The sequence below is a fragment of the Manacus candei genome, unplaced genomic scaffold, assembly GCF_025592945.1.
Source record: "Manacus candei isolate 608988 ecotype Guabito, Panama unplaced genomic scaffold, ASM2559294v1 h1tg000022l, whole genome shotgun sequence".
Lineage (NCBI taxonomy): Eukaryota > Metazoa > Chordata > Aves > Passeriformes > Pipridae > Manacus > Manacus candei.
Genome location: NW_026138070.1, coordinates 554655 through 581231, shown reverse-complemented (window position 1 = coordinate 581231; position 26577 = coordinate 554655). Strand labels below are relative to the sequence as shown.

Below are 26577 nucleotides of genomic sequence, written 5' to 3'. Positions count from 1 at the left end.
GCAGCGCTGCCTCTGAGGGGATCAAAGCTGGGGTGACATTTGGTTACAACTCTTTGCATTTGGGGGGGGGGTTGGCACTTCCTTTAATTGTTTTTTGCACTAGAGAGAACTAAAAATAAACCTTCTGCCAAGTTGTTCTCCTGCTCACTCCAGTGCATTTGGGTTGGGTTTTTTTAAATCATATTTGCCCTGTGTTGCCCAAGCTAGCAGCATTCCACTGGAGGGGCTGAGGCTTTTCCAGCCATGCAGAGGCCATCCCTGACTGGTCCCTGTGTGGGGCTGAGCACGGTGGCCATGGAGAGATGGTTTGGCACAAGGGACAGCTTGGGAACGTGCTGGATGGCAGAAACTATGAGGTGTCACAGATGGCTTCAATTCAGGCTGCAAATCCCCCAAGAAGCCTTTCCTCTGCATTGTTTTCCAGTAATGCCCAAGCCAGTTTTCCATTCCTGCAGCCGACCAGAAAGCCCCAGGAATGTGTCCCACAGCCACCACGGCCACCCATGTCCAGCACTCAAATGTCCCAGGCTGACAAAAGGGCCAGTGGAGGGGGGTTTGGCAGGCAGAGTGGTCTCTGCACTATCACATCCTCCCTCCTCGTGGGGCATCTCCATCCTGGGGCACTGCCCAGGTAACTCCTTGGTAGATATTGGGAATCTGGAGCAGATAATATGGAACTACAACAAACTCCCTGCCAGAAGCAGCTGTTGGTTCATGTCTCACCACCCCGGGCTGTAAATGCCCTTGGCTGGCTCTCACCCCATTCTCTGCCAGCCCAGCCTCTGCTCAGAAGTAATTAGGAGATAATTAACATTTGTAGCAAACAGCAGGAAACATCTGGGCCTGATAAGGTACCAGGAGCCCTCGAGGGTGATTAATGGGGCTGGAGGAAGGAGAGCAGTGGGTGGCGTGGCAGAACATTGTGCTGGTGGGGACAGGCTGGGGACTGGAGGGAATGGGATGGGATGGGAATGTCTCTAGGGGATGATCCAGGGATGGGGATGTCTCTTCCCACCCTCCTCCCAAGAAAATATGGGAAGGCAGCACCATCCCCTGCAGGAAGAGTTTCTCAGCTGGGAGCCGATCACTAGGAAAAGACCTGGATTTAAAGGAAGAAGAGAGGGCATTTGGTGGAGCTAAAATTTATTTTGTATGACTCCCACTTAATTAAGTATTTCATTTGCATAACCCTGTGCATGTACTCACTTCTGTCATCAAGAAATTCAGCCATGTGGAAACAGTTTGCAAAAATAACACACATAACTCAAACTTACACAGTTGTAAAAATGGCTTTACACGACGCGGTTAAACAGGCCTGACAGGCAGCCTAGAACCCCCTTCCCCTTCTCCTTCCTCTTCCCCTTCCTTTCTTCTTCTCTAAAGACAGGAATAAACTTCTGCATTGATTTCTGGAGAAATATTTGGGATGTTGCTGGGCTTCATCAGCTCCTCTGGCAATTCCCTTTCTGACCACCCTACTGCGGAGTTCTATAGCAGAAGGGGAGCCTTGGGCTCCCTGGAGCCACTCACACATTATTTCCCTGTGAATCAGTGAAAGGCCAAGCCAAGGGGTCCTCAAGGCCTCCCATAACCTTATTAAACCTTTCCCTCGTTCCTAAAGGTGCCTGTGCCCAGGCCTCTCCAGCCTTTCACCAACAGTGTGTGGGTTGGATTGTGAAAAAGCCAAAAATACAGCCCTGCACACACAGAGACATATTTTTAGGGCTGTGCTGACCTTCTGCAGTATCCTTCTGTCCTCCCCATGTGACACCAGGAGAAATATCCCTGGTGACACTTGGTGGCCGCGCGAGTGGCCCGCGAGCGAGCGGCTCTGCACGCGTGGGCTCGGCAGCCAGCGCAGCCGGGAGGGCTCAGTGCCAAGGGATGCTCAGCAAACCCAGCTGACATTTCCCAGTGTGACATTAATAAAGGTGGGCTGGAGCAGGGCAGAGCTCCACAGGCGCTGGGGAGAAGCCAGAATGTCCCTGAGGAGGGGGACTCCGAGGTCCGTCCCATCCTGCCCAGCTCGTTCCCTTTCCACCCAGCCGGAGCGATGCCGAGCGCCGGGGCAGCAGTCCCTGGGCTCCCCCCAGCCCCTGTGCAGACACACAGCCCAGCTCCAGCCTGGCATTTCTGGGGCACCCACGGCCACAGCCACCTGAGCAGTGGCTGCTGAAGGAGACACGTGGGCCTGGCATGGGGAACAGCATCCTCACAGGCAGAGGCTTTTTGCCAATGTCAGAAAGTTTCCGAGGTGTTTGAAAAGTTCTGATTTGTTGAGCATGAACAGGTCATGTTTGCTGCTCCCTCTGCCAGCCCAGGTGGTTGCTGCTGAGCCCAGAGGCTGGGGGGATTTCCAGGTAGCCAAATGCCAGATGTTGATGGCCCCTGGGGCAGCCCCCCTCAGAGTTGTATACACACCACAGAAAATTCATTTGACCATGATCCAAGAGGCTCTGGGAAGCCACTGGATATATCCCCTCTGTGAGCATCCCCTGGGATGCCCCAGAGCCATGTAGCCAGGGTTGCTGCTGCCCCAAATTCCCCTGTGAGCAATATTAGCAAAAAGCAACAAACCTCCTCGTGCCCCTGACCCCTCTTCAGCTGCCAGACCCACAAGGCCAGGAATACACACGTGTGGTTCTTACGGAGAGAACAATTCCAAGTGTCTATAAATACCCAGGAAGGTAAATGCATTAACCTTATCATGATCCCAAAGTGTAATTACATACAGCCCGGCTCCCATGTAAATTAGTACATTAATAACAATTTTGCTCTGTAATTGCTGTTGTTTCTTAGGTCTCGCAGCTATTTGCCCATTCAGTCACACATGTGAGGGCATTCCCACCACCATTCCCACTGCTGGAGCAGCTTTGGCCAAACAGCTCCAGGCAATGCTCAGGAAACCTCTGTGCAGACTACAAAGTCTATTCATAGTTTAAGTAAAGATACAAACAAACCAACCTGGTCCTAGGCCAGCCAAAGGGCTGCTTCCCAATGGAGGAGAAGAGTTTCTTCTGGCCAAGCTCCCTGAAGAGCTGAGTAGGATCAGCTCCAGCGTGGGAGGATAACTTACACTGGGAGCCTGTTCCCAGCACCTGTGGGATTCTCTGCTGTGTAATGGGGCACCAGGACAGGGCACCAGCATGCCAGGACCAAAGCCAAAGTCTGCTGGCAGCAGCACGTGGCAAAGGCGGCTGCAGAGCCACTGGATGCTCGGGGACCCCCAGGTTCCCCTGAGGGCCATCCCCAGGAGGGGGCCTCTCCATCGACTCAGGAGGAAGAAGGAGCATCCACTTGGATCTCCATGGAAACCAGGGAGCAGTGGGGAAGACTTTAATTTGAAGTGCTGATTCAGTGGAGGCCCTGGGAGCCATGGGCAGGAGATGAGCTGCATTAAGGAGCAGCAGGGGTGGGATGCAGCTCCGAAAATGGGTGCCAAAAGAGTATCTGATACCATTAGGCTTGAAAAGCTGCTGTGAGAGGCAGGGAGCTGAGTGGGGCCAGTGTCATGGCAAAGGATTTATTTAATTCATTTGGCCCCTTTTCTGTGTGCCAATTATCCATGGAGAGATTTCGTTTCTCTTTTTTTCTGAATTTGCTCATTAACTGGCAGCGCAGGGGCAGATGGTTGGTGCAGGCAGAGCTCAGAGCATCCTCCTGCCCACGGCCTGGGTGAAGGCAAACCCTGACACCGTCCCCACACCGCAGGGACCGCAGGCACCAGCACCTCCCGCTCCCAGCTCCCTCCCCACGTACTTCGGAGATAAACAGAAGGCTGCAGCCTCCGAGGCTTTTATTGCAGGACTTTTCATTGACTGTAATTACTGAGGGATGTTTCCCCCGAGATAAGATCGGTGTGACATTTGCGCAGCCGAACCTCCTGGCACAGCCCGCTCTGCTCGCACCCGCCCCGCAGATTCACAAACTGCGGCTCCTGCGGCAGGAGGGAAAGCAACGTCCTGGGGCAGCCGTGGGGCAGCTCCCCCCAACCTCCCAGGGATGAGCACAGGGTCAGCGAGCGAGGGAAAAGCAGAATGAGAACCCCATGCTAATCTGGGCTGGGAGGTGAGGAGCGGCTGTCAGCACCCGGCTCACTGTGCCCCTAAAATCAAGTGCTCTCTAACCGTGACTTTGGGGTGCATTTTGATGTACCCCTTTGGGCACCTCACACCAGTGAGCCAAGTGATCTGCTCACAAACCCTTCCTTATCATCTGATGGGATCTGCTGCAGGAGCAGCCTAACCAGAGGGGCCTTCATTGCCTACAGCAACCACAGGGTTTATTTAAAAACCTTAATAGTCTTTGGAAATTACAAGCAAACACTCTGTGTTGACCTTCACTAAGGTGGCCGCAGCTTCCCACCTCCGTACAATAAATCAGTGGGTAAATGAACACAGAGGCTCAATTCGTCATCAAATGTCAAGCCTGAGACAGAAAGACAGGAAATGATTTAAAAGCAACCAGCAGTTTAGAACTGCTGCAAATTTCTCATTATGGAACTGTGAATTGTTATGAAAAACTAATCTGTGTTTAAACTCTGGTCTGGAGCTGAAAATTGTGAAAAACTAATCTTTGTTTAAGCTCTGGTCTGCCCAGAGTAGCCAAGACCCCTCTCCTTCACCCCCTGGCTGGGGTGAGTCCCATCCAAGACCCCCAAAAGTCTTTGAGCATCACCACCATGAATGTCCCACTCTCCCTCAGACCCGGCAGGGGCCAAGCTCCATAGAGAGGATTTTGAGGTGTGTTTGTAAGCACCATCCCAAGGTGAGCATCCCTCCCTGACCAGCCACCTGCCCCACACAGGGGCCACTGCCATGCAATGTCACCATTGTGCAATGTCACCACGGTGCCCATCAACCTCCTCCCTGCAGGACCCCATCAGGGAGCAAGGACATGCTTTGCAGAGTCCTTCACATCCCATCCATTGCAGCTGAACCAGACTGCAGCCACCGCAGCTTGGAGGTTCCTCATCCCTCCTGCCAAGCTCCCTTCTCCAGAGACACTAATAAAATGCATTTCTTCCAGCCAGAGTCTCACTTAGGGAACCTTCGCCTGGGCGTGATTGAGTGCACTTAATATAGTCGCTCTCGCTGTAGAAAGGATTCTGAGCCTGGTCTTTGACAGCCTTGATCTTAAAGAAATCCATTAAGAGCAGCTTTATCTCCGGGTTTTGTAACCATTAAATCAGGTTTTATCAAGTGGGTGACGCGCTTTCAGGGAGACAAGGGGGAGAAACGTGGAATAAACCTCCCAAAGTCCCATGCTGGGGCTGCTGTGCTGGATTTGGGTGACAGGGAAATAACCAAGAGGAGGTCTGTCTGTGGGGGAAGCCCCCCAGGGTGATGCAGCCACCCTCTGTGTGGCCGAGCCTCACCAGCAGGTCATGGCACCCTTTGCTGGATCCTACAGTGCTGCTTCCACGCGCCTCAACTGCCTTTCGGTTTGGCAGAGATGCTAAACACCCAATTCAGCTAATAAAGAGGCCTGGTAATGTCATATTACAGGGCTGGCGAGCTCCCAGCAAATATTATGGTGAGGCTTTGTTTAATTAGAGGGTTCTCAGGCAGTCGCAATTTCCTCCTCATAATGGGGAAAACAAGCTGGGTTTAAAAGTTTGGGCTGGCGGTGAACCCTGCTGAGGCCCTGGCACCCTGGGAGCCAGCTTCCCAATGGGCTTTAGCTGCTGCAGGAGCCTTGCACCCAATGCCTATGTTTCTTTTTCTTATTTTCTCATTAGTAGTTGCCACTGTTTAGTGGTCCCTCCCTGCCCCAAGTGCTGCAGGTCTCTCCCCTCTCCTTTTTCCTCTGCTGCTGCCCCAGCAGTGCCTTCACCAAGGCAGCGACACTCTGGTCCCCAGAGGGTCCCATCTGTCTCTGCTCCAGGAGGGCACAGCACCCCCAAGAGTTACTGAATCCATGGAAAGGCTTTCCCACCCTTTCCCTCCCTGTGCACCTGGGTGATGAGACACGAGCTGAGATTTTCAGTGCAAATTCTGTCATTACTGGAATCCAGTTTCTTTCCTGATGTGAATGCAAACAGGAAGAGCACACCAAGCTGCAGGCCAGGCACAGGCACTCTGAGTTCACTGTCATTAGTGGGGAGGACTTCATTAACAAGAGGGAGCCCAGGAAACTGCCCCCACGCTTGCCCCATGTTCCAGTGGGCAGCAGCAGCACTTCCAAGGGCCCTGGCTGTAATGCCAAGCAGCTGGAACACAAAACACTTCCACTTCCTAAAGGAAAAGTTTTATCAACTTTTCTTAACATTCTTTTTCTTAAGTTCTCTAGATTTTGGGCCACAGCCCTGTGCTGCAGGGGAGCAGGCAGCACTCACCACACGAGCACCAGCTTAGCTCGAGTCCCTGTGTTGGCGTCCCCCGAACGCCTGGCACATCATTCACCACTCAGGCTGCCTCTGCTGCGGGTACAGCACCAGCTCATTCATAAGCCTCAAGAAATATCGTTGTGTGAAAATGTAATAAAAATTATTCAGCTAATCTACTTTAATAACACAACTTCAGGGCCTCCCTGTGCCGCAGACAGTATAATCAGTTCTAAAATATGAGCTGTCATTTCCCATCAGTGCGAGGGAGGCAGAGGAACTCAGCACCCGACTTCATTGGGGCCACTGATTCACCAGCCTCGGGTGAATTAGTGAAGAGCAAGGCAGCATTTCCAGAGTGGTGGGCTGCCCTTCCCACCATCCCCATTCACAGTCCCTGCCCTGACCTTCAGGATGCTCCAAGGAATGGGGGTGACACAGAGGACCTCCAGCACTCACCTCTACAAGACAGGGACACTGTAGATTTCCACCTCCTCCTGAAAAAAATGCTGCTGCACTCTGCCAGTTGTGCACAGCAATTTTAATGGATCAAGGATGAGTAAAAAGTATCAAAAATCCCAGAAAACCACTTCAGCGTGTACAAAACTCACTATAGTGTCCACAATACTTTAAAAATATTCCGCAGAATCAAATCTGCAAGCTCTTTAAGTTAAAAAAAGACTCCAAAGTGCCCAATATATTGTCATGTTTAACAAAAATAAAGATCCTGTGGTTGTAAAGTGCTGTAACAAACACACCCGCTCTCCCCGCTCTGTGCGGATGGAGCCGCGGGGCACCACCGGCACTCACGGCAGTGCCCGGGGATCCCAGTGACAGAGAGAGCCCTGGTTTGGCAAGGTGACTACGAGGGGACCAAGCTCATCACCCCCCATCAGACAACACGGGCACCCCCAAGGCGGCGCTGCCGGTGAGGCCACAGCTGGCGCAGGAACCAGTGCTTTGCCATGGCGGGCAGGTGGGCTCACTGGTAAAGGACCTTCACACAGAAGGTCTCCTCGTTCTTGTCCTCGTGGTCGTTGATGTGAATCAGGATCTCCTCCTCCCCCACAGCCTGGCTCGGGGCGAAGCGCAGCCCGATGGTGTAAACTTCCCCACCAGCCACCTGCGGGACAGCGGGTGGGATGTGGTGGCAGGACCTGGCCAGACCCCCTCACCTGCCCCCCCTCCCCAGGCCAGCATGGCCCTCCCGCAGTGGCACACCAGGCACCTGCCAAGCATCCCACAGTCCAGCCTGATGAGCACCGGGGGCTGGCAAGGGGGAGTTCTGGCAGCAGGACATACCTCAAAGGAGTCCTCCTTGAACTGCAGCAGGTCGGGGCGGTTGGTGCACAGGAAGTAGAGCCGGGGTGAGGGGTAGGGGTTGGTGTAGGTGATGCGCTTGTTGCAGCCTCTCCCACCTCCTGCAGGCAGCGAGATCTCAAAGGCCTGTGGGGGAGCAGGAGCCGTGGGGGAGGCAGCACAGACAGCAGGGTGGGCAGCAGGAAAAACAGGCGCTCCCCCAAGCCAACCTTGGAGAATTGCCTCCCACACACTGCCTTCCCTCCCCTCCCACACCTCACATCTGCTCTGCCAGCCGGCAGAAAGAACCCACCTTTGAGAAAAGCAGCAGCAATTAATTACCAGCCCAAAGGATGAAGGGCTGGGAGAGCAGAGGAGACTGGTCAGTTCCTTCTCCAGCTCATTCATGGATGTCCACTCCCTCAGATAACTAGATGGACTCAATGACCTTTAAAGGTCCCTTCCAACCCAAACTACTCTGATTCTCTAACATCCCATGGCACCAACAGCATGTGGCAGGACACTGGGGCATCAGTGTAAACGCCAATCTGAACCTCTCTTGGTACCGAGGGGTTCAGGAAAGTATTTTTAGAAGAAACACATTAGCCAGGAAATGTAATTTTCTGTCTTTGAGGCAAGGCCTCCGCCAGCACAGCGCTAATCGAAAGCAGCATGCTACAGCTCTAATTTCACAACCGGGAATACATCCGAGCTGCTGCTCCTCAGCGTGGGGCTGCCTCCAAAACAGTCTGAAAGGCATTTTACCAGGGGCTTCGTGAGATTATTCAAGTGCCCGAGGGCTAAATGTGTGCTCAGGGTGGCAAGTGCCAAAAAAAACACAGATGGAAAGAGAGGAAGAAGCAGGAGACAGCCCCGGGTTACTGGTGGGACTGCGACCATCACCATGTTTCTCACTCGCGAGAGCCGCCGTACCTTGGAGATGAGGGGCTGCCTGCAGGACAGGCAGAGCAGCCAGGAGGACACCAGCTGGTGGTACTCCACGTCCACCAGGTTGAGGTAGATGAACTTGCTGCCAGCCCGCCGCGGCCTCACGCCGATATACAGGTCCTGGATGCCATTGGCGGGGAGCAGGAAGGCACCCTTTGGATCCACCTGCGGAACAACACCTGGAGGTACAGCCACCCACAGCCAATCACAGCCCTGCAATGTCCAGCTTGGAGCACCAACTAGACCCAACTGCTCTTAGAAAATTCATACCTTATGCCATAGCTATTGAATCCCACCCCCAGGAATACCCTGGAACTAATTCATGTCAGGAAGGACAAGCGCTGCTCGGGGACAGACAGTGCCTCCCCAGTCCAGGGGTTCCCCTACACAGGCTCCGCCTGGGGAGCCTTTGCCTTTCCTTTACAGGACGGCAATGGAGTTTTTGTGCCTTTTATTATTCACATTTGCAATCGCGGCCAAACGAATTCTAAAGGAATTGTGAGTCTTCAGACGGTCTCATTAACGCAGATAATTTGCCCTCCGGGGTTTCGCGCCGATGATCCTACACATGACAGCTCTAATCAAAAGATAATTATCGCAAACGCTTTACGGCTCTCGGTTGCTCATAATTCCGATTGGGCTGGCATTCCCTTCTCGGAGGGGATTTCTCTGGGCTGACCCAGGCCAGCCAGCCCCGAGCCTGCTGTAGGGGTTACCTCCAGCTCCTGGGGGTGGGAGGTGAAGGCCCGCACCCTCCGCGGGGCCGCGGTGCCGCGCAGCAGCAGGGAGAGGCGGGTGAGCTGCCCGGCCGTGCAGGTGACATCCAGGCGCTGCAGAGAGTGCAGGTAGAACTGCCAGATCTGGACAGGTGCTGCCAGCCAGGCGTCCCTGCGCATGGACAGACGGACAGGGCTCATCACACACCACGGGAGTCAGCATTCCCCACCCCTTTGAGGTCCCGCTACTTACGTATAAATAGCAACAAAGAACTTTTTGATCTGTGGACTTGGTCCTCCGGCTACTTTGAGGAAGATGTCCTGCGGCTCGCCAGGCCCCTGCACCAGAGCATCATCCCAGAAGTTGATACCGAGACCAGCTAACAAGGACCCCAGGGCTGTCCTCCCATTAACACAGGAACCCACCACCAACTCCCTTATGAAAGCAGATGCTTTCAGCTCCTCGTTAAACTATGTTATTAAGTTATTATACAGCTTGGCTGAGCTCTTCCCGTATTTTTAATTACAAAAGAGGATACAAATGACTATCACATTCCAGGTCTGCATCTGTAATCAAATTTTGGCAAATTTTCCGCAAGTTTTCTAACAAGCCCTAATCCAATTACCATACTAACATATTTCCGCAACAGCAATTAGCAACTATCCCTCGTCACCATCTGCACGGACATGCCCAGGTTTATTTTTCCCTTCCACCACTCCCAGCTGCAGAGCCAGCCCAGGAGAGCGGCGCAGGGCTGGGGCACGGAGCTGCCCCACCACCCCCCAGCAGGGGCGGGCTGTGCTGCACACCCTGAGGGCACACCCTGAGGGCACACCCTGAGGACACACCCTGAGGACACACCCTGAGGACACACCCTGAGGGCACACCCTGAGGGCACACCCTGAGGACACACCCTGAGGACACACCCTGAGGACACACCGTCCCACCACGGCGGATACCCTGAGCAGTGGGAAGGTCTATCCCAGCCCGACAAAAGGCTGCTTTTCCCCAGTGTCTGAATCATCTGGTACTTGCTCAAAAGAACAAGCGAGCACAGGTTGCTGCGCGACGCGATAAGGGGCCACGTTCAGCCTCCCCCGCCAAAACAATGCAGCTCCTTTTAATTGGGAATAAAAAGCAATTCCCGTTTCATCGCTGCCAGTGTGTCACTGCCACGGGCTGGTACTTGGGGATGCTCCGCGTTTGCACCTACGTTGGCAGCTCCCTACCAACCAAAACAACCCGCAGGAGAAGGATGCAAAGGACAGCAATGCTGAACGTACCAAGGCTTTGGTTTCACAAATGATGTCGGGGTCACTGCAACGAACAAACATCTCAGGTTGTCCCCCTGGTACCCCCACCGGTGTGCCTGCGGACCAGAACCAAGGAAACCCACCTGAGCCTTTTCTCTGCCTATGCTACTTCCATGTGCCCCACACAGCCACCCACAGAACCCCTCATGCTGGGCTACCAGCAAACCACAGGGGTGTACTGGTGTGGGGAATTGGGGATGACATCGATGGAGGAAGGTGGATGGAGAGGAAGTGAGGAGCCCGGGGCTTTGAAGGGATGAGGAAGCAGTGATGTGCTCTCTGGATGCTGCTGTGCCTCCAGGAAGGCCCTGTGAACCTCAGATGCCAACCAAGAGAGAACAGACTGCGCCCCAACGGGCACACCACAGACTCACCAGGGAGGGTGTGCCAGGGTGGCAGCCGAATGGTTTTCTTCAGGAAGGTGAGCTCCGGGTGGTAGAAGCGGAAGGTCTGGTCCACCACGTGGGGCTGTGGCTCCACCTTCACCCGCAGGAGTGCAATGGGCTTCCCCCCGCTCACCTGGAAGGAGACCTGTCCCGGGGGCCGGTGGGAGAGGGATGGGGTTCTCCAGTGATGCTGCTCCTCCCGCACAGCCCCTTGGGCGGTGTTTCACCTGGCTCCCTAACCTGGATGAGCTTAGTCCGCCCAGTCCCGCTCTTCCCAAGGGAGGGGGTGTCTGTTTTGGCACTGGTGCCCAGCCCAGATGGCCCCTGCAGGGTGCAAGAGGGGGTTGCCTCAGGATGCAGCACTGCTGTGGCTATGCAGTGCTCTCTGAGGCCATAGCACCCTCCTCTGCATCAGCAAATACAGCCAAGGGAACACTTCCTTTTGGGAACAGCTCACAACAGGGACCCTGCCAGGTGCCTACCTGTGCTGCAGTGACGGCAGGGTCTGCGGAGAAGGTCTGGTATTTGAAGGGGATGTGGACAGTCTCACTGGGACGCAGGTAGACCTGAGGCTTGAGGTCATCACGAAGATGGAACATCTCCTCCTCCACTGGCGTAACACTCTTGGTCAGCTCCTTGAAATGGCGCCACTCCCTCGGGTCCAGTATGACACTGGGAGAGCGAGCAGCAGAGGTGAGGACTGGCTGGGAACTTCATCCTGGCATCACCCCACACACAGAGGGGTGACCCCACCTCAGCCCCCACCTGAGCTCAGGGTGGTCGACCTCGATGGTCACGGTGTGCTGGATGCTGTACGGGTTCTTCAGGGCAAATTCGAAGAACTCGGCCGTCCCCAGCACGGCGTGGACAGTGCGGGTGGCCGTGATGGCCTGGCTGAGCATCTGGTAGATGCTCTCGCCCTTGATGTGATCCCGGTAGGAGTCGATGACCTGCAGGTCCCAGGCACGCTGCTTCGGCCAGCCCTGCCAGGAGGGAGGGGACTGTAAGCCTGGAGCCACCATGGGGTCCCCAGCCCCTGTGCCCTCCTGCTGTCGACACCCTTGTTCAGCCACACCAGCACCATGTGCCGCAGCCGGTGCCAGGGGGTGGCCGTGGCCTCACTGGAGGTGCCCAGGGGGGTGTCAGGCTCACTTCTGGCCGGCGACTGCGCAGGGCGGCCTCCAGCTCACGGTCCACGTCCACCAACCTCCGCGCCCGCACCGTCCGCCCGCCTGCCAGGAGAGAGCACCACAGCACCAGTGAGGGACCCCCAGGCAGTGCAGCCCCAGGACCCCGCGATGTTGTGGGGCCGGGGAATGCCAGAGGTGGCAGCTGACCCACAGTTGGCAATGCAGAGGCAGAGACCCTGCCCACCCAAACCCACAGCAGGACAGGCCGAGCCCCATCCTGGCAGCACTCACCACCGCCAGCGTTCAGGGAGCGCCAGCTGCCAGCTGGGATGGTGACAGTGCTGTCTGGTGCAGGGACACTGTGGGAGCGGGATGGCAGCTGCCCCGAGATCTCCTCGCACGGGTGACCTGCCGTGAGCAGAGACAGGAGTGAGTGGATACCATCCATTTTCATTGTTATAAAATCTACTGCCAATTTTTATCTCCCTGCAGCTCTGTTCAGCCAAGTTACACAAGCAGGAGGGAATATCTGGAGGTCAAGGATGCCCTGAGAGCCCCACTGTGCTCCCCAAAACCTGTTCCACCACACAGCCTCCTGCCCAGCAACAGAGTGGCACCGACAGCACACACCATCCCAAGCCCCCCACTGGCTTCTGCTTTCATTTCTGTGTTCTCCCTCCCTGGGCTGCAGCACTGCCACCGGCACAGCCACGCCTGGCTGCGTGTCCCCACTCCTGTAAAGGCTGTGCCAAGCAGAGTCAGACAAAGCTCTAAACCCAGTGGGTACTTAACCAGCTTACACATCCTGTCCTCATCCTTTGGGCAGGAGCACCAAGCTTTGCCATCCTGTTTTCAACAATATTTTGAAATTTAAAAATAAAAAAGATGATGGGAAAAACACCAATCAAAGGCAGCTGCCGTCCTAGTGCAGCAGCTCTGTTTCCTCCCTCCCTCTTCTTTGGCGGGGTGCGAGTTAAACCTCTCCCTGGGTTGTGGATCTCAGATTCTCCTTCCCAGGAGCTTATCGGCCCTTTGCAGGCAAAGTATGGAAATGACGATTTAAGATATCTTATAGGGAGCTAATCTTTCCTCTGTAGATAAGATTTTAAAACCTGGAGTCACTGCACATTTATAGGACACGAAATTAAATATATAAACTAAAAACAGCCAGCAGGTTCTGGGAAGGGCGACGCCCTCGCCAGCTCGGCTCTCGCTCAGGTACAGCCCTGTGCACACTGCATGTCCCACCCAAGCCCTTGGGCCGTGTGAGCAGTGGGCTCTCACCGACGTTGGCCAGGCAGAGGTGGAGGCGGCCCCTCAGAGCCACGCGGACGCCGAGGGGCCGCAGGGCTCCGTGCCGCAGCGCCTCCCGGCCCAGCACCGGCCCCTCCGGCTCGTACTCGGTCGTGGCCACCTCCAGCTCGTGGTAGGTCCTGATGGCCGCCTGGCCCTGGCGCAGCAGGGGCTGGGGACAAGGCAAGGACAGGCAAGGTACAATGAGTTACTGGGGAGTCTGGTCCAGGGGGTCAAGGGCTCTGGGTAAGGATGCCACTGGATGTCCTGGCTCTGGGGAGGGTCTAGCCCTAAAATACTGCTGGAGTTCCAGGGAAGGGGAAGAAAGCTAATGCTTTGCCATTGCTTTGGAGGAGAAGACAACAAATCCCACAATTAGGGCTGACACTGGACTGGGTTATACAGAGGGGTTGATGGCATCTCCATTACTGAAGACGTGAGGACAGCACAGAGGCATCACAACACAGGACCAAAGGGAGAGCCAGGCTGTTCCCTGGCCCTGTGCATGGGAAGGGGGGTCCTTCAGCATTAGCAGTCCCAGAGGCTCAAGGGCAAAGACCTTCCATCTAACCAATACCTCCAATTTAACAGCAGCGGACCCAATGTGGAGCAGGGAGTCTCCATCCCAGACGTCGATCTGGAGGCTGTGCTCGGCCAGGTACCGCAGGAACCAGCGCTGCTCTCCAGGCCGCAGGAAAGCCGGATCCACCATGTACTTCAGCTGCAAGCCCGGGGGTCCTGCAAGACACCACAGCATCACAGTCACGGCGCTTGGTGTGGTGGGAGCCGGGCGGCCCCCACGCCCACCTCAGCCCGCCAGCGCTCAGTGATGTACTTCAAACACCGGATATTTTGAATGTTTTTCACAATGTGCAAACCAGCAGAGGTTTGCTATTAACAGACATCAGCCCATCCCTCAGCCTGGAGGCAAGCCCAGATCTGCCCAACTAAGAGGAGCAGCCACACAGAGATGCTAAAACCAGAGCTTACTGGTGCCGAGCGTCCCGTCCTCGTTCACCCGGACAAGGAGCTGTGCTGGCACAGCCAGCCCGGTCACTGACCCCCCTTCCGGGATGACCAGCTGCAGTCGTGGTGTGGTGACCGGCGGGAAACGGTAGAACTGGAAGGTGAGGAAGATGGTCCTCGGCCATGGCCCCTCCACACTGCCCTGGGCATCCCTTGAGGAGAGGGGTTTGGGTTAGCTTGTGGCACGGCGCTGCCGCCCCATCACGAGCTCCTCGTGCATTTGGCACATGCCAAGAGACAGAAGAACAAGAGAAGATTGGCAGCATCACAAGTATTTGGACTTCTCTGAAGACAGCAGCCATACGGTTTGCCTTAACTTTCCAAAAAGCTTAGTAATTCCAGCTGTCTCCTGCCATATGCTGTGATGGAGGCACCCAGCAAAGGCAGCGTTACCTTCTCACAGCATTGCTGCCAGCCACGGAAAAAACAGAAGCAGGGCCTTATCCAGCCAAAGCCACCCCTCGGGTGCCAACTTCCCCAACTGCATTTGCATTTCTGGAGAAACCCTGCATTAATGAGTTCTGACATCACATTGTGGCTCATGGATCCAATTAAAAATAATGGATTATGACTTAAGAGTGCCTGGAAAGGACAAGAGCATCATCATAAAACTCTCTGGGATTTGCCTCCATGGTAGGCGCTGGAGGAAGAGGCACCTCTGCAAGGACTTCTCCTGCCCAAGCAGGGAAGCAGGTAGGAGGATTTGGGGAAAGGACTCTGCCCAGGAGGCCCCTGAGATCTGCCCACAGAAGGCACCACCACGAGCTGCGATCCCACCTGCCAAAAGCCAGGAACTGCAGGATTATTTCATTGCCTTGCAGAGGGTCAGCTTCCTCCAGCCGTGGGTTGAAACTGCCTAGCTCCACTGGCTCCGAGATTTCCACCGGCTCCTGGTTGCGGTCCAGGATGTCCGGAAAGCCAGCGGCGTGCAGGCGTGCCAGGGAGGCACGGGAGAGGGACACACAGGAACTGATGGAGAAACAGGGGTGAGCTGCACGGAAGTGGCTGTGGGGACCCTGGTGGGCCGGGCTGTGGGGACACGGGAGCCTGGGGAAGGGGAGCCGAGCATCACCTGCCTGCCTGCAAACCCACGGCGGCCATGGGCACCTGCAGCGGGGTGAAGGGCAGCGCCCGCAGCTGGTCACTGGCACCCGGCTCTGTGTCCGGCGAGCCAAGGTCAGCCTCCAGGTGGGTGATGCCCCCATCCTGCAGTGGGGTCTGGTCCTTGCCCCGTGGCGAGGCCATGAGCTGGGACACAGACAGCTGGAGGGAGAGTGACAAGCGTGAGCGCCTGCAGCCCCAAGACAGCCCCCCGAGGCAGCCCCCCAAGGCAAGGTGGGCCGGCAGCCCCTCCATGCTAAAGGAGCTTGGCTGCCATGTGTGCCAGCATTGCCTTTCCACCAAGAAGCAGCACAGCTTGGCCACGTGAGGGTTCGCACCTCCACTGCTGTTCCCTGCTGCTCACTCCCTGGCAAGAGGAGGGATAGCAAATGCAGCAGGAAGATCAAACTGCTTAATGTGGCCTTATGAGGAATTTCATTTCATCAAAAATATTTGTGTGCATTTATTCCTGCATTAAGATATAAAACAGCATAAAGAAGGCTCTTGGCACTCATAGCTCTCCTTAAATCCCAGCAGCTCTGCACGAACAAACCGTGTGTCACTGTCAGCACGTACTGGGGACAACAGGACCCAGCAAATCTGGGCTGTCAAAAACCAGAGCTGCCCTCACCAACGCTCTTGGGGCATGAAAAGAGCTCAGGGAACCTCCCCCCACATTTCACAGGCAGGATCTGTTTTGCTGCCTGGAAGAGGTGGATTTGAGGACACTCAGTGCCCTCTTGGCCGCAGCAGACAGGAAAACAGGCAGAGGATGCATGGGGGCCATCCCTTGGGAATGCCACTACCCAGCACCCACGTCTGCTGGTGCCTGTGACACTTACCCCTGGTCCCCGTGGGGAGGCCGACACTCGCCGTGGGGCTGGCACTCCTGTGGAGAGGGACAGGAGAGAGGCTGCAGAGCCGTCACCCCCAGGCACCCACCCCCACTGAACCCCCCCATCCTCCCAGCCAGCCCTTTTCAATTTTGGGGGTGAAGGCAGTGCAGCAAAGCTGCTTACCATTGCTGAACTGCTTCTTTTGACTTTTGAACCCACTGATGCCTGAGGGTTAACATAGCACATCTCCAGATCCATCCGTTATTTTGCTGGGAATCAGGTTAACTGTGCTGCAAACAGCAGCTCCTCCATCCTCCGGCAGTGCCGCGGTGCCCAACGGCCACACGGTGCTGCCCAAGTGGGATGCTTAATGAGACGTGAAAGTTTTAGGATACTTAAGGTTTTCGTTGCATCTCTGTTATTTCTTGTCACTCCCTTCATCTGCTCATGCATTTGTGCCCCGAAACAGTGGGAGCTTTATTGTGTTTATATTTGGCTGCTCACTGGCGCCGGCACAGCTGAGCTCGAGGAGCCGCGGGTCCTTCGCAGCAGAGCAGGGGCACAGATGTTCCATCTCTGCATCCACGTGATGCTGAGACCTTATTTTGCTTTCCCCACCACGTATATCCCAGCTATTCCATGCTGGCTGCTGTGCAAAGGAAACCACCCCATCCCTCTCATGCCTAAAACACTGTTTCTTTTCAGTTGGGAAGGCTTTGGCCTGCACTAAGGAGAGGATGGATGGATCCGTCAGCACCACCAGCAGCTGAGGTGGCAGAAGAAGCCTTTGACCTCCCCTGGGCCAGCCCAGCAGCATGTTTCCCAATGGAACTCTACAAAAAAGTGAACTCAATAGTCTTTTCAGAAGCTTGGGGTACTGGTTGAATGGGCACAGCTCCAGGACCACCACTGCACTTCCCAGGCTCTCCCTGGTACCACAAGCCTTCTGGAGACAGGGAAATACCATGCAGCTCATCCCTGAAAATTGCCCTGCTGAGGGTCTCTCCTTGCCAGGCACAGCCTGTGCCCCAGTCCACTCCCCCAGGCTGGAGCACCCCACACCAGTACTGGGCTGGAAGCCTACCATCAGCACATGCTCCCCTCTCCCCTCACCACACCACAACTCCACCAACATATCAGCCACCTCCAGCTGAAAGGCACCAGGAAAACCTTCCAAGCAGCATCAGGAAGGTACCAGCCATGACGCAGCCCATGCTAAAGGGACGCAAACCCTGTGACATCATCAGACTCCTTCATCTATTCCCAAAAGACTTCCTCTCCAAAGTTCCCCCCAGCGGTGATCCTGGTTCCTTGCCGTCAGAAAGACAGGATTTGTCACAGCAAAGCCATGGTGCCACTGCCATCTCGTGGAAGGCACCACAGCATCAGAGCTGGCATGGAACAGGTACCTGCTGCAGTGGGCATCACCCAGCCCACAGGCTGGCACCAGAGAGCTGAGGGAGTTGTAACACTTAAATGCTGCCAGGTGTCTGGAGCATCACCCCGAGACATATCTACAACTCCAGCAAGAATGGCACTGCAGAGGAAAGGGGAGTTTGCCTCCACCAATCACAAAAGGAGGATGAGAGGAAAACAAGCCGGACAGGATCTCCAGGAGCCTAGTGCACGGACACAACCTCGTGCCCAAACCCACTGCAATTTTCCTACCAACTCCAATAGAGCAGATGGGTGCTGGAACCTCGACCACCAGCAGCCCAAACTACAGGTAAGATGTATCCGAGCACCCAGGCAGATGCTGCCTGCTCTTCCCCAGCCAGGCACCAGCACATCCCGCACACACCCATCAAACCCAGCCTGCTGTCACACCTCCTCAGCAGCAGCACAACAAGATTATTATTCTTTTCCTCAGCCTTTACTGAGATCTCTCCTGTCCCCACATCTGGAAGGACTCACAGTCCAGAGAGAGAAGCAGCAGTACTGGCAGCAAGAATGTGGTGTGGCCACTGTCCCCATTGCCATCAGGATGACCTGGAATGGGAGCGAGCTGGGGCAGTGCTAGCAGTCCCTGGAGATTCTGCACGTGGTTCAGCAATACTATCACAGGGGAATTTTGCAAGTTAAAAAGTCAGAGCTGAATTCAACTCGACAGAAACTTGGTTCACTCCAGTAATTCATAACTAGCTTACTGAAACTCGCTGAAGTCGTGTTTTCTCTCCCAGGCAGACACCAGTGCCACACTCTATATTTTAAATGTCAGCAAGCTGGAAAACACTCACTCAGCGATGGCGTAGGAGGCTGCTCCGACTCGTCCCTGTCTTTACATAGGATCTCTGCAGCAGTTACAAGATGTTCTTCCGAATCAGTAGAAACATGGAATTGGACAGTCCCAGACTCCACGTGCTTCCCCTGAAATTGGAAACGAAATGCTTTCAGACAGCACGTTACGTGCAGCCTCCCTCATGCCTCTGACAGCGGCTCCCTCACCCAGCAGCGCAAGGCAGAGCTGCCAGGGGCCAGCAAGCCCTTACCTGCCGGGAGCTCCTGCTGCTTGCTGGCGTCCGGTAGACCAAGGCTTGGCAGGGGCCACGGCGGGCACCGCCACGCAGGGGCAGGACCACCTCTGTGTCACCGGTGCCCGGGTCGGGGCTCCAGACAGCCCAGCGCACCGAGCGCATGTCGGCCGCCTCGCCGCGGGCACCGCCGGGCACGGCCTGGGGGACAGGGAGCACCGTGAGTGCCAAGGAGACCCACCTTGCCACCAGGACCAGGGAATGGGTGCTGCCAGACAGACACTGACTCTTGTCTCCCACCACACCTCCCCACACCTGGCTCTGGTGTCACAGAAGCCACTGCCCTTCATCCCGTTCTGGAGACGTTTCACTTTCCAGCACCTGATCTCTCTGTAACCCCTTGTTCAAGCAGCAGCATGAAGGGACACGTGTTTGACCCCCATCCCTAGCAGAGGGGAAAGGCTTCCACTTACCTAGTACATCCACAGCCTCCCTCAAATCAAAGGAGAGGCACAGAAGCAAGAGAGGTCTCTTCCAGCACCCACCATCCCCCTCACAGCTAATTATGGCATGGAGGACAAGGACAAGGTGATCAGCTCCACAAGCGGCTTTGGGATTAACTGCTCTGCTGCAGGGCTGTGCCACAGGAACTTGCTCTGCCACTGTCCCAGCCAGCACTCCCAGCACAGCCAGATGGACCTGCCTCTGGAGCCCCAAGCCTCTGTGGGACACTGGGCTTCCACCTTCCAACGGAGCTGGACTCAACAAAATTTCCAGCTGCAAGGCTCAGTACAAATCCCTCCGGTCTGGCACACACATCCCACTTTATAAATACCCGTTTCCCCCACTTTGGATCTGGACAGCTCTAACAAGAGACGTTTGCTGCATTTTCAACAAATATCTTGGCAGGATGATTAAAGCCGCCTAACAAGCACTGGGTGGCTCCAACAGCACAGGGTCTCTGGAGAGAACACACAGCGCTCACTGAGCTGGGTTTAACCTGCAGAAAGGTTAAACTGAAATGCAAGTAAACAATCAGTAAGTAGGTGAGAGTGTATTGACTGCAGAGACCAAGCTCAGAGACTTTTCCTGGTTTTATGGTCTGAGAACATCAGGCTGGAGCACCTGGAAAAACCTCAGGATTCAAGGGGGGGGAAAAAAAAGAAAAAAAATGTGGGAGGGGTTAACCTCTTTTCAGCATAAATGCTAAATTCTAAAGAAAATCCTTTTTTATATTAAAAAAACCCTGAAATTTTCCAAATTAGCTTGCCAGAACTATAGGACTGCTGCAGGCCACATTCCTCCATCTACATGGTGGAGAAATGCAACCCATGTAATTAAAATGATTCAATAAGCCCGTTTGCAGGGTATTTCATCCAGTGCTGCAGAAAAGACCCAGACACTTTGTGCTGCCCTTCGTTAGGCAGCACAGCCATGCAACGAGGAGCTGCCATGACCTGGAGGAGCAGGATGGCAAAATGGGCAGAGGAAGGAGTTCCTGAGCAGGGCTCACTCCTCCAGCAGGATCTCTGCTCTTCCACAGAGGATGGAGACGAGGCACACGCACACTTGGCCCTACCTTCCCACCAGCTCTCCCTGCGCTGCACAGGACGTATTCCAGCTGGAAGCAGACCCTGAATGCCGGGTGAGGGACCATTTCACTCAGGTGGATGCGGCTTCTCAGCACCAGGGCTTGACCTGCATTCCTGTGCAGGACGGAGAAGTGGCTGTGGCAGCATCCAATGCAGGAGAGCAGCAGCACCAGCAGCAGAGGACTGTCCCTTTACCTGGCTCTGGAGCCGGACACCCCTCGGCAGCCGCCTGGCACCACCTCTGTCTCTGGCACCAGCACCGCAACCTGCGGCACCCGCACAAAGCGCAGGCCGTTGTGGACGCCGACGTGCAGCCGCCGCTCCCGGATGGCCACCTCGTCACCGTCGGGCACGGCGTTAGCCTGGGACAGGAAAGCTGTCACAGCTCGGGCAGTGGCACGGGATGGCAGTGTCACCCCTGCGCTGCCCATAGCCAGGAAAGCTCAGGCAATCCTTCAGAAGCTCAAACAACAGGACCCACACCCCCAGCAGCTGATGGATATTAAAGTCTTTCATCTTTATGGCAAAGCTGGTGCAAACCTGGCAAACAAAGGACCTGGCCAGTGGCTGCCACTCCAGAAACACACTCGATACTGCATCTTGTCTCTGCATTTCCCACAGCAGAGCAAACCCAAATTCTGCTTAGGAGTGTTTGGATGTTCAACACAAAGCCTGTGTAGAGAACCCATGTGCTAATCCAGCAGGGAAGCAAGCTAAAGGCTTCCACAGCAAAAAAAATTGGAGACTCCAAGGGAAACAAATGTACAAGTACCATTTATCAGACTCTTTCCACCCCACCCATAAAAAAGGCACTGGCATTACTGCTCTGCACTGTGCCTTCGCCTGACCTGATGGCATTGGCAGCACCTAGAAACATGGAATCATGGAATAGTTTGGGTTGGATGGGACCTTAAAGATCATCTGGTTCCAACCCCCTGCCATGGGCAGGGGCACCTTCCACTATCCCAGGTTGCTCCAAGCTTTGTTCAACCTGGCCTTGGACACTTCCAGGGATGGGGCAGCCACAGCTTCTCTGGGCAACCTGTGCCAGGGCCTCACCCCCCTCACAGTACGTTACTTACCTGAAGTAAGCGATCACTGTTCAGGAAGTCCAGCAGTTCCTCCTCAAATTCCTCCAGGGAAGGGTACAGCCGGACAGACAACTGCTCCAGATAGCAGGTGACCGCCTTCATCAGCCGGGGCTTCTGGAAGCAGTCACCTGAAAGACAAAGTGGTGGCCACAGGTTTCCTAAGCAAACAGAAAGCCACCACCGCTGTGCTGCGGTGCCCTGTGGTGCCACAGTGGTGGCTCTGCCCACTCAGCTGCTTTGGAGACCTCACTCAGCTTCACCAGCAACAGTTACAATCCCAAAGCCATCAGCAGTGGGTTTTCCAGGCAGGAAGCTGAAGAATAATTCAGCTGCAGAACTGTGAGGAATTTTTACCCTCTGAATCTTCATCTCACACATTTTAATTGCAGCAACTCAAAGGGCAACGTGCCACAGGGAGAGATTAACGAGGGCTGAGCACGCAAGAGCTCATCCCCTAAACCTGACAGACCCCAGCGATCCTGAACCTACCACCAAGGAGTTTAAACAAGCTGCAAGGCCTGTTCCTAAGACTCTGCTGAATGACTGTAATTAAACCAACCAGCACTTATCCCTGGCAGCAGCTTCCCAAGAGCGAAGCAATTAACGGGCAGGGAACAGACTGAGCCATTTTGACACCTTCCAGGCTGAACTCTGAGTGTGAGGGCTGTGGCCCCACACAGGGGAGATGCCCTTGCCAGGAGGCAGCACTGCAGAGAGTCCAATGGTGCCCCCAGAAATCCCATCCCAGCACCCTGCCTGCCCTGCCCGCAGCCTCCTGGGGATCCTCTGCCTTCAGCAGGAGCAGTGCAGGCAGAGGGAAAGGGAAGGAGCCTTTACTCGTGTCTCCACATGCTGGCAGCAAGCCAGGAACCGTCTGCAGCCCAGATACCAGCAGGTTTTCAGGAAGGAGGTGAAATATTGTCTCCAGGGGCTGGTGGTGCTTCAGGGCATACTGCAGGTGGCTCTTCTCCATCACCATCAGGTATTTGTTCTCTGAAGAAAAGAAAAAGACCCAAAATGACCAAAACTGGGGAGACAGCTTCACAGAGCCAGTGTTGAAGGAATCATTATCTATGAACACATGTGCCAGGAGCAAAGGAAGACCTGGGTTTGCCCAGTCAGGCTGTTCCCAGCTGGCAGTAAGGCATGTCCACTGAGCACTACCATGACACGGATCACATCTCACATCAACCACACGTGCACGACACACATTTGGGTAAGAGAAGCCACCAAGAAGGGACCAAGATGCCATGTGTGGCTGCTACTTACTTTCTGCAGGGTCCTGGAAGTGTGGGTGCAGCAGGGCCCGGGGCGTGCCATGGTACAGCTTCAGCCTGAAAGCAGAGAGCACACATGCAGCGGTCAGTAAATCCATGCTGAGGCACATCTCCATCCTCCATTACATCTCCATCATCCATAAGGCCCCTGCTCAGCCCCCACCCACTCTGCAAAAGCCCTGTCCTTTAAAGAAGGGACAGACATTCCTCCCAAATCCATTGCTGCTTCCCCAGAGTGAAGAATTCCAGGTTTCTAAATGCTGGTTTTGTCTCTGCAGCCCCAGGACCACCCTTTCTTCCCCCAGAGCAGCCATGCACACAGTCACCCCAATTCCTAGTGTGTCCTGCCATTCAGCAGCAGGGGAACCTACGCTCTGTCCTCAGTGGCTGGGTCTGTCGCCTCAGATCCGCTGCGGAAGAGGGGGATGATTCCAAAGCCACAGGAAAGGTGCTGAGAGCCCTCATCCCCTTTCTTGGCCTTCACTACCACTTCCACGACAGCAACGATGCCAGGGTGGTTCAAGGAGGTGTGGAAGTAAACAGTCTGGGATGGGAAAGAAAAGAATTGGGATATTCCAGAGCTGGCAGCAGCAGCTGCAGGCAGAGCAATGCCTGTTGCACTGGGACAGCCACTGGCACAAGCAGAACATCCACTAAAACTTCCAGACAGATGATCTCAGACACTACTAAGAAATCTCAACTCCTTAAATCTCAAACATTGTTATTCCTTTTTTTTAAAAACTTTTTTTGTTGTCATCACCCATTTTCTACGGTAACTCACAGGCTGCAGACCCCAAACAAGCAGGGCTTTGATGCACTCTGGCCCTACAGCATTAGAGCCAGTCAAAGGAGCTGGAAACCCTCCTGCAGTGGGGAGGGAGATGGGGGTGGCCTGGACCTGAAGGCAGGATGGGACGGGACACAGGTCACCTCTCCAGACAGGATTTAAAGCTAGATTAATCTTTCTATTAAAAACTCATTACTGCACTGTTCGAGAGAAAATATTCACTGCGATCACAGGCTGTCAGGAAGGGATAACAGAGAGAGACATTCCCACATCAACCCCAGGACATAAATCGTTATTCCATTAGCCTTTATTGCAAGGTGCTCCTTTAACAACCTGACCCCTGGTTGAGAAGCAAGGCTCGCTCTGCAAAGGCACAGGGAGCCCTTACAGCGGGTCCCATGTGCCACTGAACACACACAGCGGTTTGTGACAGGGCGTTCCTCTCCCCTAAACCCTGAGGACAAAACCCACCACACCTGCAGACCCTGATCCCTGCCCTCCTACCATCCTGCTCTGGCAAGGCTGGTGAGCGTGCAGGCAGCACCTCCACCTGAACTCCTCACAACACTGACCTGCTGATTACCATGAGTTGAAAGATCCCACCCCTGTGCCAGACTCCAAGCCCTGCAGCTGCAGGGACAGGCAACGCAATTCAGCCACCACAGAGAGGCTGTGACACAGTCCCCCAACACCCCAAAACTCCTGCCAGCTTCTCCCAACCACACGGCAAACACCCAGGAAGCCTGCAGACAGAGGGAATGTGTTTGGAAAGGCAGCTCCTCCCAGCATCCAGCTTTCTCCACAGCACTCTCTGCCCTAGTTTTAATCCATTCCTCTTCAAAACAAGCCGGGGTGGGACAGTACTGAAACACTTGGGAAAGAAACGCACACATCAACACCCCTCAATGCTGCTGACAATGTAAATGAAGGCAGAGCACAGCACCAAGCTGTGCTTCACTTCACCTGCAATGCTGAGGAGTGGAAACAGGAGTGATGAATTGGAAAACGTGACATCTTGGCTATGGGTCATGCCATGGGGCAACAGGATCTCCCTGGTAAGGGGCACCTTGGTTTGCTCAGCTTTGGAAGAGTTTAGTTCCCAGATAGAGGAAAGTGGTGTGCTGGAGGGTGGGCAGCTGCTCATTCCCCTCCTTCCCACTTGTGGGGAAACACTGCTCTCTGCTGCCGGCTCTGAACACAGCAGATGGCACATGGTGGCACATTGCTGCTCCCATGGTGGGACTAGCCACAGGAGTAACCCAGCACCCCAATTTCCCCATCCCAATAAACCATGCATAAAGCTTAGTAACCAAGCAGTGTCTGGGGCGCACCCTGGGCAAAGGGTCGGGAAGCGTCAGGAGGGAAAAGGGTTTGGTGCTGCCTTTCCCCAGACCCACAGCAGCCCTTACCTCGCTGAAGGTTGCCCTGGACGAGCGTGGTGGGGCAGCGTGGGCAGCCTGCCAGCTGCTCCTCCATGTCCTCCCAAAGAAGTGGTGGTAGGTGGCATCGAAAAGGGACAGGCGCAGCTGGTACTCGGCTCCCTGCAAGGCACGAGGCACCGGCACTGGGGACACTCACGGACACGCCAGCTCTGCACCCCCAGAGCTCAGAACACTCTTAGGTGAGAGAGGACAAATAACTCCCATTTTCTAAGGGATGCCCAATTCGGGCACATGGCCACTGACACCTTCAGGCATTGCTGCAGAACCTGCCTGAAAGCGAGAGACTAATGGGGCAAAGGAAAAGTGGGAAAGCTGAATGTTAAGCACAGAATAAAGGGGCAGAAAATGTTCAAGTGCTACATGGAGATTTTTAATTTAAATATACTTTGTTAACAAAAAATAAATGAAAAATTAATTAAAGGCTAACTCAGATTTGCAGGTGAGAAGGCATGGGATTGAAATACAGCTGTGATTTGTGTTTCTAGGAGATTTTCAGTTAGTTACGCCTAAAAACACCTTGTTTTGAAAGCCCCCACCCCTGGGAGGTCTGGCCTGCACACACAGCCAGGAATGCTGAAAAGGGCTTAGAAAAAACACAGTGATGGAACAAGGGGAAGGGGTTTAAACTGAAAGAGGAGAGGGAAATTCTTCTCTGTGAGGGTGGTCAGGCCCTGGCACAGGTTGCTCAGAGAAGCTGTGGCTTTCCCGTCTGTCCAGATTGGATGGGGCTTGGAGCAACCTAGTCTAGTGGAAGGCGTCCCTGCCCACGACACGGAGGTGGAAGGAGATGATCCTTAATGCCCCTTCCAATCCAAACCATTCCATAATTTTGTGAATTGTGGAACTGGGCAGAAGCCACGGGGTCAGCAAGACACTGCCAGGGTCCTCCCGCAGGGCCGAGCTCCCCTACCTGGGCGAGGGCAGCGCCGTGCAGGTACTTGAGCACGCAGCGGAAGGCGGCAGAGCGGGGCGAGGGGCGGGCGCGGCCCCGCTGCGGGTGCGGCGGGAGCGGCTGGTGCTGCCGGAACACCCGCTCCCACTCTCCCATCGCGCTCCGGGGGTCGCCGCTGCCTCCCGGCGCCGGCTACGGCGGGCGCGGGGCTGGAACAGCGGGGGACACGCAGCCTGCGGGAACACGGACCCCGCACCGTCAGCACACACAGCCCCGCGCACCCACGCGCACGTGGGTGGGGACGCGCCGCTGCCCACGCCCGGCCCGGCCCGCACCCGCCTGGGGATGCACACACAGGTACAGCAGGGACCGGTCCGGGGCCCGTCCGCCCGCGCACCCACGGGATCCCCATCCGTGGGACCGGGACAGTCCCGCACGTCCCGCACCGCCCGCACCCCCCCGCTCACTCACCGCGCCCCGACGCCATCTTATCGGACCCGACCAACCGCGCGCCGGGCCAAGGGGAGGAGAGGACGCGCCGCCGCCGCTCGCCGCTCCGCCCTCCGCCTCCCGCGCACCCTCGCCGGGGGGAGGAGGAGAGACGCAACAGCGGAGCGATAACGGAGCGATCCCGCAGAGGCGCGGGACGCA

At 55.4% G+C, this 26577-nt stretch overlaps 1 protein-coding gene across 5 annotated transcripts; it reads right to left on the bottom strand.

The window, feature by feature from the left end:
* Window positions 1-1279: 1279 nt before the first annotated feature.
* NPHP4 (nephrocystin 4) lies at window positions 1280-26493 on the bottom strand. 5 transcript variants are annotated; one of them, XM_051786549.1, is made up of 29 exons: window positions 26398-26493; window positions 25945-26159; window positions 25002-25133; window positions 23177-23349; window positions 22798-22862; window positions 22366-22521; window positions 21520-21656; window positions 20633-20799; window positions 20425-20551; window positions 18864-19046; window positions 18612-18741; window positions 16381-16427; window positions 15510-15700; window positions 15215-15406; window positions 14402-14589; window positions 13989-14149; window positions 13403-13583; window positions 12410-12526; window positions 12111-12220; window positions 11754-11971; window positions 11471-11660; window positions 11229-11312; window positions 10977-11133; window positions 10573-10658; window positions 9542-9627; window positions 9289-9460; window positions 8558-8737; window positions 7628-7771; window positions 1280-7448 (listed from the first exon to the last, which is right to left on the bottom strand). In XM_051786549.1, the coding sequence occupies exons 2-29, from the start codon at window positions 26080-26082 to the stop codon at window positions 7308-7310; spliced, it is 4053 nt and encodes a 1350-aa protein (XP_051642509.1). In that variant the 5' UTR covers window positions 26083-26159; window positions 26398-26493; the 3' UTR covers window positions 1280-7307. The 5 variants fall into 5 exon arrangements, 4 of the variants coding, with proteins under 4 accessions (XP_051642509.1, XP_051642510.1, XP_051642511.1 ...); XM_051786550.1 differs by having other exon boundaries at window positions 12141-12220; XM_051786551.1 differs by lacking the exon at window positions 11229-11312.
* Between the last annotated feature and the right edge of the window lie 84 nt (window positions 26494-26577).